An 11,306-nucleotide genomic window follows, 5' to 3' on the forward strand; every position below is an offset into this window, starting at 1 on the left:
AACTCACAAATTTCTTTGGAAAAAATGAATTATTTTCTCATTCAAAATACTTTTCATCATTGAAAAAAAAATTGTCGATGCATTTTTCTTGGAAAAATAATCATTTTCTGTTTTTTTGTTTAGTTTTTTTTCCCCAAACATCCACTTTGTCTGTCTTACTACGGCTGATGTTGCAGAAAGTCTTGAACCAGGTCACCCCGAAGCTCGACGCGGTACGCCAGCTTTTGACAGGCGCCACTGACGTCTCACATGTTCTCCAATGACATTCTTTTGGTCCACCACAGCGAAGCAACAAGTAGACACAAGCTGTTCTAATGAATGTGATGTGTGTGTGTGTGTGTGTGTTTACCTTTCCCCACAGATGCAGATTATTAAATGTATTAATGTTTGCAGAAACCTCCAGACGTGTTTTGCGAGCTGATGTCAGTTGTAAAATGCTTTCCTGATGTCCTCATGAGCCAGCACGTTGGCCCAGTGAGGACCAAATTGTCATTCATGTGATTTGTGAAACAGTCTCATTGTTATGATAAAGTTAGGTGTCCATTTTTCTCTGAATTAAAAAAAAATAGCGAGAGAGAGAGAGAGTCTTGTAAGTAAACATAAGTTGTGGTAATTTTGATGGAAAAAAAATTACATTTTATGAAATTATACATTTGTAAAATGTTACTTTTTCTTGGAGCAAAGCTTTTGTCCTGATGAGAAAAAAATTAAAATTGCAACTTTCTTTTTAAAATATTCAACTCAATGGGAAAAGTATTTTTACCAAATTATGTCCTGAAATGTTTTTATTTCAAATCTTGAAATGTTCATCCTATAAAATGTATTTTTCTCTTTTTTTGTGAGAAAGATTCTTGAAATTGACTTTTTTTTAAAAATTAATGTTGGTGGAAAATTTAACACGCTCATAAATTGTTAACCCTTTCATCACTTCTCGGTGTTTGTGAAATTAGACATTTATTTTTATCAAAGACGCTCCACATACACACAATAAATTACACTTGCAAACCTGCAGATGCATCCCATTTGCGATTGGTAAGCAGATTTTGAGGGCTGCGTTCTGAGGAGATTTCACGAATATTTAGCAACTCCAGGCAGGGAGGCTTCACAATATGAAACAAAATCAAACATTTTGAGGAAGGCGACATGGATAGAATGTCTCACGGTTTGCAATGATCAGAACATTTTCACAAATGACGCGTTCATAATATTACAAAAGAAAGAAACCGTGTTCAATCCATTGTGTCCTATATTCTAGCACGGCCCCCTAAATTGGCCACTTCATTAGGTACACCTGAAAAATCTCAGCCAGTGATGGTCAAATTGTGCTACTGGAACCACCAGCGGTAGCTCAAGTGATACAAGAAAGAATCACCGCCGTAATGCAGTTCATTTCAGTTGGATTGAACATTTCAGTACATTTGCCTTTAATCTTTCATCAACTTTTATCTCTGAAGCTCCTCAATTGACCTCTGCCTGATTTCTCGGCACTGGGATGCCACAAGATGACGCCAAAGCAATGTTTTTTTTTTTCAGATATTACAGCAAAGCCCGAAGACGGCTGGGATAGGCTCCAGCACCCCCCGCGACCCTAGTGAGGATCAAGCGGTTCGGAAAATGGATGGATGGATAAAATGTAATGCGGAGAGTTGCCTCTGTTAGATTATAAAACAGCCTCCCTGAATGAAAAATAGTGCTTTGCTGCCCTCTTGTGGCCTCTGTAGGCAATTATGAGCCTTTCTGAACACGCAAATATCTCGCACTTGAAACTTAACCGTGCTGAACAAATGGACTGGATTGAGAAAAAAAAGTTGAAGCCGCCGTCACAATCGGAACATTTGATTTAGTGATTCTCTTGCATGCCACTAGAGGGAGCCGGCGTACTGCACTTTGGGAATCAGCGCATGACACTTTGCATTGCCGTGCCACACACCGTTTTTGTGAGGTGAAAAAAAAATGCCGATTCGGGTGAAAAGTAGTCACTCGTATAGTAGTTCATAAAAAGCCTGGTGCTCACTGTCGAGGAACGAGTGCAGCGCCGACAACATGGAACCTTCCGGACCCTCGTAGGTGGTGTACTGGAGCTCCTCGGGGGTGGGCGTGGGCGGGGCCAGGCGGGCGGGCTGCAGAGAGGTAAGGGGGGCGCCGGACGTGTGGTTGGGGCTCACGTGCTTCTTGTGGCGTGCTCGGCAGTTCTGGAACCACACCTGGACAATCGAGTCTGCCTTCACATACTGTACATCGTCATGCTAGATGATCATATGAGGATTATTTTCCGAATCATGGTTATCGGGTGATCATATTTTTTTTGTATGTTGACGATGGGCTGAACCTGTATGACTCGTCGACTGAGGCCCGTCTGCTCGGCCAGTTTCTGCAGCGTTTGAGCATCCGGGTTGTTGTCCTGGGCAAACTGCGCCTGCATCACCTACATTTGCAAATATATTTTTATTAATGAGGGAAACTAAAGGATTTAATTGAATTTTTTTTTTACCTGCAGCTGTTCGGCAGTGAAGCTGGTCCTTGCTCTCTTGGAAGGTTTGGGCTGGTTAATTTCTTGTTCGGTGGGTACGGCGCCTTCCATGTTCACGCCGTTGCCTGCCATGATCATAACAAGTTTATCATACAACCTGAATTATTTGAGGGCCGTGACTACTGAATCTTTCGAAAAACGATCGCATCGACGATTCGATCGAATCGAAGAGTTGCCCCCTTGCCTCACTGTCGTTTTTTTTTCATACACATGAACAATCTGAGGCCAGCAATATTAGCCTATGAGAAACGTTAGCAACGCTGATTAGCATTTGCGCGATAAGGCTGAAGGCAACAAAGGCTAACGAAAGCCATCTCTGATTCAAATTGACCCTTGACCTGTGTTATTGATTGACAAGTCACCTTTGTCGGCGGCCCTCTTGAGCTTGTCCAGCATGCAGTCGTAGTGGACCCTGCAGAGCACTTTGTCCTCCACCAACGCGAACTCCTCTCCGGTGGACAGCTGCCTCTTGCACGAGAAGCAGGCGAAGCAGGCCAGGTGGTACACGTTGCCCTTGGCACGCCGCACCCAGTCCGTGGCGTGGATGTGGCGGCCGCAGCACGCGCACCACGTGCCGAACCTTCTGCGACGCACGCGCAAAAATCGACGGTTCAAATCAAGCGGTTGCACAAGTGTACACACCCTGAAAGTGGCCGCAATATGAGCCATCAGTGCGCCTCCGATGAACCACGTGTCACGTCGCGTGCTCGCCAGCAGGTGGCGGGTTCTCCCGCCACCTGTTCGGCACACCTGCCCGTTATTTCGGGCTGATTACGTGCCTTTATTAGGCGACTCCGGCAGTCATCTCACTGCCGGAGAATTCCTTACCGTGCCATTGTTCGCTATTTGCTATTCTCGTCGTTCGACCATTTCTCGCTGCCCTATTGCCTTACGGCCCCAATCTTCGCGTACTTCATATTGTCATCTAATTGTTATCTCGGTAGTTCCTCGCCCTTTATCGTTTCGCGAGCGTTTTCGGTTATCTTCCATATTTTTTCCTGGTTCTTATTTGACCAGCGCTTTCTGTTACCGTTTTCCCTGTTCGGGCTCCTTTTGTTATTTATTAAAATCCCTTTGTTCTCACAAGATCTTTTCGTTGTCTGCTTCTCCGGGGATCCACCTCGTCTTTTTTTCTGTTGTGCACGAGGCGATTTCTCATCGCCTCGGGCTCAACGTGACACCACGAATGATAATCGAGTCTGTTTTTCACAGCGACATCTCGTATATGAACGTGGGCATTTCTTCAGATGTTTATTTTTAATTCTGCCGATTCCAAAAAAAAAAAAAAATGATTGTGTTGTGCGGGTCATTTTAATGGTGATTATTATTATTATTATTATTTTAATTGGTCCAATTTTGGGGGGGATGGGGATCACAAAAGCTGGTATTCAATAGGAGACTTGTATTTGTGCTCTTTTTTTAATCACTTTTTTAAAAAAAATTGTTGAGAATTATTATCTTCATTTTGTGTACAATGCACGCCCCACATATTTGCGGGTTGACATTTGTGGATTCCGCCATTTTTATGAATAGATCATATAAAAAATGTGAAAACTGAATCCGATTTCAAAACGTTTTCAGTGAGTAGATTTAAAGCGGGAGTCACCAACCTTTCAAAAATGAGATCTACTTCTTGGCTGCGGATTCATGCGAAGGGCTACCGGTTTGGTACACACTTGCGAAATACCAAATTTGCTCAAAGGACCTTGGCCAGTGTTTTGAATAAATAATAATATTCGTCGATGTGAAAACGACGTGCGCAACCCCACGCTGTCATCGAATAATCATCACTCGGGACATACAGGAGGGCTGTTCGACTGACTTGTTGTGCATCCCTTTGTTGTACTAAAATTATGGTAATAAGCTAATAATAATCAGAAAAAAAAATAAAATCGGAACAAAGGTCTACCTGAAATAATCCATCTTGCAGAAGACCTTCTTGTCCTTAATGTAACAACTGGTGTGGCCTCCCAGCGCGGCCTGGCACACGCTGCAGCAGAGGCAACGCACGTGCCAGGACAGGTCGCTCACCTGCGCGCACCCACAAACACACACATGCATGCACACAAGGAAGTCGACTGTTTATTTCTTCTCCGGGGCCTGTGAGGCACAAATACCTGAAGGTGTGCAAACCGCAATTACCTCAAAAGCTGCAATGAAAATGCAAATTAAAAAAAAAAAATACCTTGGATGTATTTCAAGACACCATTTTCCTCATTGTACACACACACACACACATACAATAATGTTAAGAAAAAAATGTCATCAATTTTTCGCCAATGTTTCTATTAAGTAGATAAAAAGAAAGAATATCTATCCAGTATTTCTGCACGGCAGCTGGCGCACACACACACACCCCCCCACACACACACGCACAGATCCTCCCAAAGGCTTGAATAATAACGGCACAGCAATAATCAAAAAAAAAAAAATACCTTCAATAAATATTTATCAACGATTTCTTCGTTGCAGCTGGCGCACACGCACAAGCGCGTGGCGAGAAGAGGCTCAGTCGACATGTCTTCATCCACAACATCCACCTGCGTGTGCCACACAAACAAAAGGCAATGTTTCATTCGAGCGCTTTTCTTTGCGCAGAAAATTCTCTTTCACTTCTGCCAAATAGGCGGGGGACACCCTGAACCGGTTGCCAGCCAATCGCAGGGCACACACAGGGACGAAGAACAACCATCCGGGCTCACACTCACACCTACGGACAATTTAGAGTGTTGCATTGAGCTGCCATTCATGTTTTTGGAATGTTGGGACAAAACCGGAGCACCCAGAGAAAACCCACGCAAGCCAGGGGAACACATGCAAACTCCACACAGAAAGTGACACATTGTGAGATGTCATAAGGAGGAAAAAAAAAAAAAGCATTTCATGCAAATGTAACTGCTTTAGAAAACGAATCGTCATTTTAACCTCGAAGTGAGGACAAATCATAGAAAATGCATTGCACGGGATTTCATTTGGGAGTGATATTACAGTAAAAATAAAAATCAAAATGAAAATGCCAGTGCAAGAGTAGGTTTTGGTTTTACGCATGTTGTAAAGACAAGCAGATTGGCATTAAAAGTCCTCTTGAACATGAATGCAAGTTGATGTCATTTTTAAAACCTCCTCCTCCCTTAAAAAAAAAAAAAAAAAAAAAGATGGTTGCATTTTGTCGTTGACGTCCTTTTCCTCTCAGGGAGCGAAATTCTACACACCCGTGCCCCCAAATAAATATATATTTTTTAAATTACAGTTTAAGGTTAATTCCAAATTTTTGGGAAGCAAATCATAGCAATTTGGTGCTTACATTTTCTGAACAACGTGTTGCCTCCCAAATCTTGTCTTTGAAGTCCTCACACGCCTGCACATCTCCTCAACTCTGTTCCGAGCATTTTGCACATAAAATAACGCATTATTGGGAAAAAAAACCTAAACATAAATAAATAAATATAGCCTTAACACTGCTCGGTTTAAAAAAGGCCAAATATGGATTAAGAATAATCTATATTATTAGCATGTATCGAAATAAATCTGAAAATTTTGTTCAAAATAAATATCGAAAATCCTATTTTGGAATTTAAATTATTGCAAAAAAGGAATCACTGAATGGCATATTTGTCTCAGTCATAATTTAAAACTGAACTGTATGCAAAAATTTTTTTGAGTAAGTCTTAAAAATTTATTTTAAAAAATATTTTCATACATTTTCCTTCTAAATTCTTACGTATGTTACTTAATTTTTTTTAAGACTCCTAATTTTAGCTCGAAAATATTAAAGAAATTTTGGAGCAATAGCATGTACATGAAATATCATTTTGATGTCCTATTAAAGTTTTGGGTGGAAAATGCAAATTTGCGTTTGATTTGTTTTAGATGCAGTAAATCATCCCCCCCGCCCAAAAAAATACATGTCCAAAAAGTAGCAGTAATTAAAAACCAAAAAATTTATAAAAAGTAGATTTTTAGAATTTCTGTGAAGGCACCTCATCCCTACCGGGGGGTCTCCCGCGTCCAAAAAGTTGTCTTTGGAGTCCTCACATGCGCACATGTCCTTTTTTTTTTTTTTTTTTGGAAATGTTCCTCTCTCCTCCCGATGCGGTCTGTCGCATGTGTCCTTGCTTGCGCGTGCGGTGCGTTCAATGACCCCGGCGCGCTCGTCATAAATATCATCCGCTGCCCGCTCGCTTGCTCACCATGACGACACCAATTGCAAATTTAAGGAGTCATTACTTGGACTAACAGACGACACTTGAGCTGACGCTTGGCCCCCCCCCCCCCCCCCCCCCACCGGTACTACAACAAAGGTGAGTTGATTTATTTAATAGCAGTGATTAAAAAAAAAACAAGAAAAAGAAAAAAGGAGATGAAGAGCTCTCATTAACTGCTTGAGTTTTAATGATGAGAGAAGGTGGAGTGGATGCTCCTGGATTGCAGGAGAGAGCCCCCCCCCCCCCCCACCGGCCCCCCACAACCCCGGCCGGGCCCGGGGCCCTCCATCACCGGCCACGTACTCACCTCCTCACCGGAGCTTCCAGCCGGGATGCAGCGCTGAACTTTGGTCTCACTTTTCCAGCGCATGTCTGCTGCCGCTGCTGCCGATTCTCCTCCTCCTGCAAAGTGAAGGATCCCAAGGGAGGATCAGAATTCATATTTCATATGTCACTTTTAGCCACGCCCGCCCACCCAGTAATTCCCTGCCCGCCTGTGTGGTTTCCCCGCAAGAGTGCAAAGAAGAAAAAAGTACAATGTGATAATAGCGCAGGTATGAGGGGCTGGAAAGGGCAAAAAAAAAAAAATAAAATCTCTGTGCCCGACTTGTTCTTGCTGTTTTTGAGGCATTCTTGCTAGTTTTTTTTTTTTTTGGTGGTTGGTGGATAAGAGTTTGTTTTTTTGGGGGAGGTGGCTTTTTGGAATCTTTTAGGAAGAGTAAGAGAGATTATTGTTCACATGGGTGACAATGATTCACTATTATATATATACATATATATATAATATAGTCACTATTGTGAGTTTTTTGTTGTGTGTGATATTGATTTTGTTTGTGTGAGGAGTTTTTTTCGGTGGGAATGAAAGGTTGCATAATTTGTTGGTCACATATTTTTTTTTACAATGCAATTCCAATAGAAGTCAGTTATGCTCATTTTCACGATTGGCAGGCCGGCCCACAATAGCAGGTACTGCAACCCCCCCCCCCCCCCCCACACACAAAAAAAATGTATTATTCATCGTTTTATCCAAACTGAACAATGACAAAATAATGGCCTGAAAATCACATCAATTTCGGGTGCAAAATATGAGCTTTTACAGTTCCCTATTTTCAAACTTCCTTTTCAACAAACATTTAAGCCAAATTTCAATGGCCAGGTTCCTCTACTGCTCCTTTGAAGGTACGACTCAACATTAAGTCCTTAAAAGATAACATATCGCGACTTGTTTTGTGTCTCTTTTTTTTTTTTTTTTGCCTTGCAGGAGGTCTTCATTGCTCCCAACCTGCATCGGCATGACACTACATGAGCCTCTGTATCGCATCATCTCGGCTGGGCTTTAGCAGTCCTAGCGTGCCTCCTTGGAAGATGTGTCCTGTTCCAGCCGGTGCCGATGAATGCTTCTATCTTTTTTTTTTTTTTTAATCAGATAATGCGTCTTCAACAGTGCAACCCCCCGCCATGCTCCCTACTAAAACCCCCGTTCTGATAGCGAGAGGTCAAAAAGTGACAAAATCAAGTGTTTTATCATCAAAAGAGCAGACGTAAAGACGTAGTAAGGAGCTCGCGACCTTCATAGGAACCCGCATGTTGCCCAGATCCCAATCGACCGCATGTAGCGTTTTGCGTGTTATCGTTGCGGTTAGCGGGCTGTGGAGCTAACAAAAAAAACGATGTCAACAAAACTCCTCCGACTGTCTTGTGACATCACGTCTGGATCCTGCAGTTTGTTGCGTTCTAAATACTCCGGCAGAGGAAGGAAGGAAAAATGACGTGCGGATGATCAGTACTTGTTGTGGTCACATGAGGGTATATGGGCATCAGAGCCAGTATTTGTTTCCCCTCTGCCGGTGGAATTTCATGATCTAATATGGCAATCAAAAGCTGAAAGAGTAGCAACAAGTTGCCACCAAGAAAAGATGAGAAATAAAACAATTGAATCATCGATTCGTCTGGAAAGGGATACAAAGTCATTTCTAAAACTGCTGACCAAAAAGAAAATAAACGTTCATATGGTGAACGATTCCAAAGATTTGGAGAAAATATTCGATAGATTGATGACATTCATTCATCTTCCGAGCCGCTTGATCCTCATTAGGGTCGCGGGGGGTGCTGGAGCCTATCCCAGCTGTCTTCAGGCAGTAGGCGGGGGACACCCTGAATCGGTTGCCAGCCAATCGCAGGGCACACAGAAACGAACAACCATTCGCACTCACACTCACACCTAGGGACAATTTAGAGTGTTCAATCAGCCCGCCACGCATATTTTTGGAACGTGGGAGGAAACCGGAGCACCCGGAGAAAACCCACGCAGGCCCGGGGAGAACATGCAAACTCCACACAGGGAGGCCGGAGCTGGAATCGAACCCGGTACCTCTGCACTGTGAAGCCAACGCGCTAACCACTGGACTACCGGGCCGCCCTAGATTGATGACACTAAAGAGCAACTTTCTGGAAGGTAAACGTAACGCAGCATTTTAGAAAAAGAACATCATACCAAGATTCGAACATGGCAGTGGTCGTGCAAATGGTCACAGGGTTGATTCGCTTCTTCAGGACCTGGACAACTTGTTGTGATTGATGGAACGATGAATTCTGCTCTTTACCAGACAATCCCGAGTCGGCCATTATTTTGTGATTTTTAGCTGAAGCGCACTGGGGTTCTGCAAGACAAAAGACAAATCACTTAAAAAAAATAAAATAAATTGCATTATCGCCGGCATTCTATTCTCCAAGCAAAGAGCATTTGACCTCTGAAGCTCTTCTTAATGCGTTTCTTCCACGCAGACTTTGCCTCGTCTCCTTTATTTAATTGAAATCAGGGCGACAGGTTAGACTACAATTGACACCCGCAGATTAGCGCGACCTTTTCTCCTTGCGGTAAATGGCTACTCATTGAATCTGAAGGGGAGGAGTGGGGTTTTTTTGGGGGGGGGAGGGGGGGGTAGTCTGAGTAGGGTGCGGGCCCAGGGGTGATGATCACAGCAGTGAAAATGGCAGTGGGCTGAAAAGGGGGCCTGATTGCGCCGGGCCGGCGCGAGTGGGAAGCAGCATGCTCAGCCCCAATCAGGGCCACATGCGGGGAGGGGGGGGGGGGGGGGGACGTTCTTATCAACAAGTAATGGGCCACTTGACAATCACACAGCCATAAAACGGCTGCATTTAACGCTGATTGCAAAAACTCAACCCCCCTCCTTCCATCACCAAAACCGTCGGACCCCCCGGAGATCTCCCCCGTCGACAACCGGGAATCTTTTTTCCACCCCAGAATGGAATTTATAATCATGCCTCTTCTTTTTGCTGGCTAATTGTTATTTTAAGGCAAGCCGACTTGATTACGGTGTTTAGCGGGCCCATAGCGTATCTGTCTCAATTTCCAGCAGCCCCGATTGCTTCTTACCTGATGTTTAAACAGGCCTTCACACTTTTGTTCAAATATATGGCAACTATGCAAGGTTATACTCTGTGTTCGGGAGTGACAAAATCCAAAAACCGACCACCCCCCACCATAAATGAAATCTGCAATACAGACATTTTCTATTTAAATACTATCTTGGCATGTTTTGTATCGCATTTAGGGTACTTCAATTATTTTCAAATATCTTTCAACACAGTTTTAAAATAATATAATTGTATTTAAGCATATACTGAGGGAGAGCAAAAGGAATGGATAACTCAAAAATATTGTAAAAAAAAGAACAATAGTGTATGTTTGCATTTTTGAATTTTTTTCTCCAAAAACTAATAAACGCATCAATAATCATGTTCAGAGACGTGCATTATGAAAACCTCCAGCCTTTGCTTTCTGTTGGCATAAAAAGCAGGATTGAAAAGTATTTGACATCCAATAACCTTCGGCAAAAACCAAGATGACCTTGAAACACTTCCGATTTTCATTGCCGAAATAAACTGCAGAATTATTTGTCAATATTTGTAGAAGATAAAGAATATCTCCCTTGCTTGTGTTCAAATTCGCCCATCTATGGCATTCCACATTGATTGTTGCCATTTAGCTAAGCAGACTTTCCTATGGCCAACTCTTAAAATACACAAAGTGACATTCTCTTTGTTTGACAGTAACCTTCAACTGACTGCCTAAGGCATCTTCTTTTGATGGGTTTGGTCACGAAACAAAATAATGTCGTGAGTCAAGGTACCATTGTATTGTATCATGTCATTTGGCACACAAGTCATCCCCAGTGGCGTTGACGTCTCATGAAAGAAACATGGCTCCACCCCCTGGTCAAATCTGGTATCTGTAAAAAAAACCAAATAAAATAAAAATTTTAAAAATTATTAATCAAAGGCACTAAGGTTGAGATCAAGGTTAAATCTGTTTTCGCATCTTCAGAAAAGACGTTCACTTTTCATACCGTTCTCTAAAACTGTATTCCTGGATTAAAAGTGGAAAGTTCACTTTTGGTTTCATCCTTTTTATAGGCCGCAGTATTTCCCCGAGAAAATGAAGGTTTTGTAATTCTCTTTATGTCCTCTAGAGGGGCTCGGAGGACCTGCAATCTTCATCCATGTGAAACCAAAGGCAGGTGAGTTTTTTTTTTTATTATGTGGGTTGG

The 11,306-nt window shown here is 42.7% G+C and overlaps 1 protein-coding gene across 4 annotated transcripts; it reads right to left on the reverse strand.

The window, feature by feature from the left end:
* Window positions 1-935: 935 nt before the first annotated feature.
* On the reverse strand, window positions 936-7,142 carry LOC127605519 (LIM/homeobox protein Lhx8-like). Of its 4 annotated transcripts, none has more exons than XM_052073106.1 (7): window positions 7,043-7,142; window positions 4,966-5,070; window positions 4,440-4,561; window positions 2,893-3,110; window positions 2,492-2,595; window positions 2,330-2,425; window positions 936-2,204 (listed from the first exon to the last, which is right to left on the reverse strand). In XM_052073106.1, exons 1-7 carry the CDS (start codon window positions 7,103-7,105, stop codon window positions 1,977-1,979), a joined length of 936 nt encoding a protein of 311 aa, XP_051929066.1. In that variant the 5' UTR covers window positions 7,106-7,142; the 3' UTR covers window positions 936-1,976. The 4 variants fall into 4 exon arrangements, with proteins under 4 accessions (XP_051929066.1, XP_051929068.1, XP_051929065.1 ...); XM_052073108.1 differs by having other exon boundaries at window positions 936-2,192; window positions 2,893-3,113; XM_052073105.1 differs by having other exon boundaries at window positions 2,893-3,113.
* Window positions 7,143-11,306: the final 4,164 nt, after the last annotated feature.

The sequence above is a fragment of the Hippocampus zosterae genome, chromosome 8 (genome assembly GCF_025434085.1).
Source record: "Hippocampus zosterae strain Florida chromosome 8, ASM2543408v3, whole genome shotgun sequence".
NCBI lineage: Eukaryota > Metazoa > Chordata > Actinopteri > Syngnathiformes > Syngnathidae > Hippocampus > Hippocampus zosterae.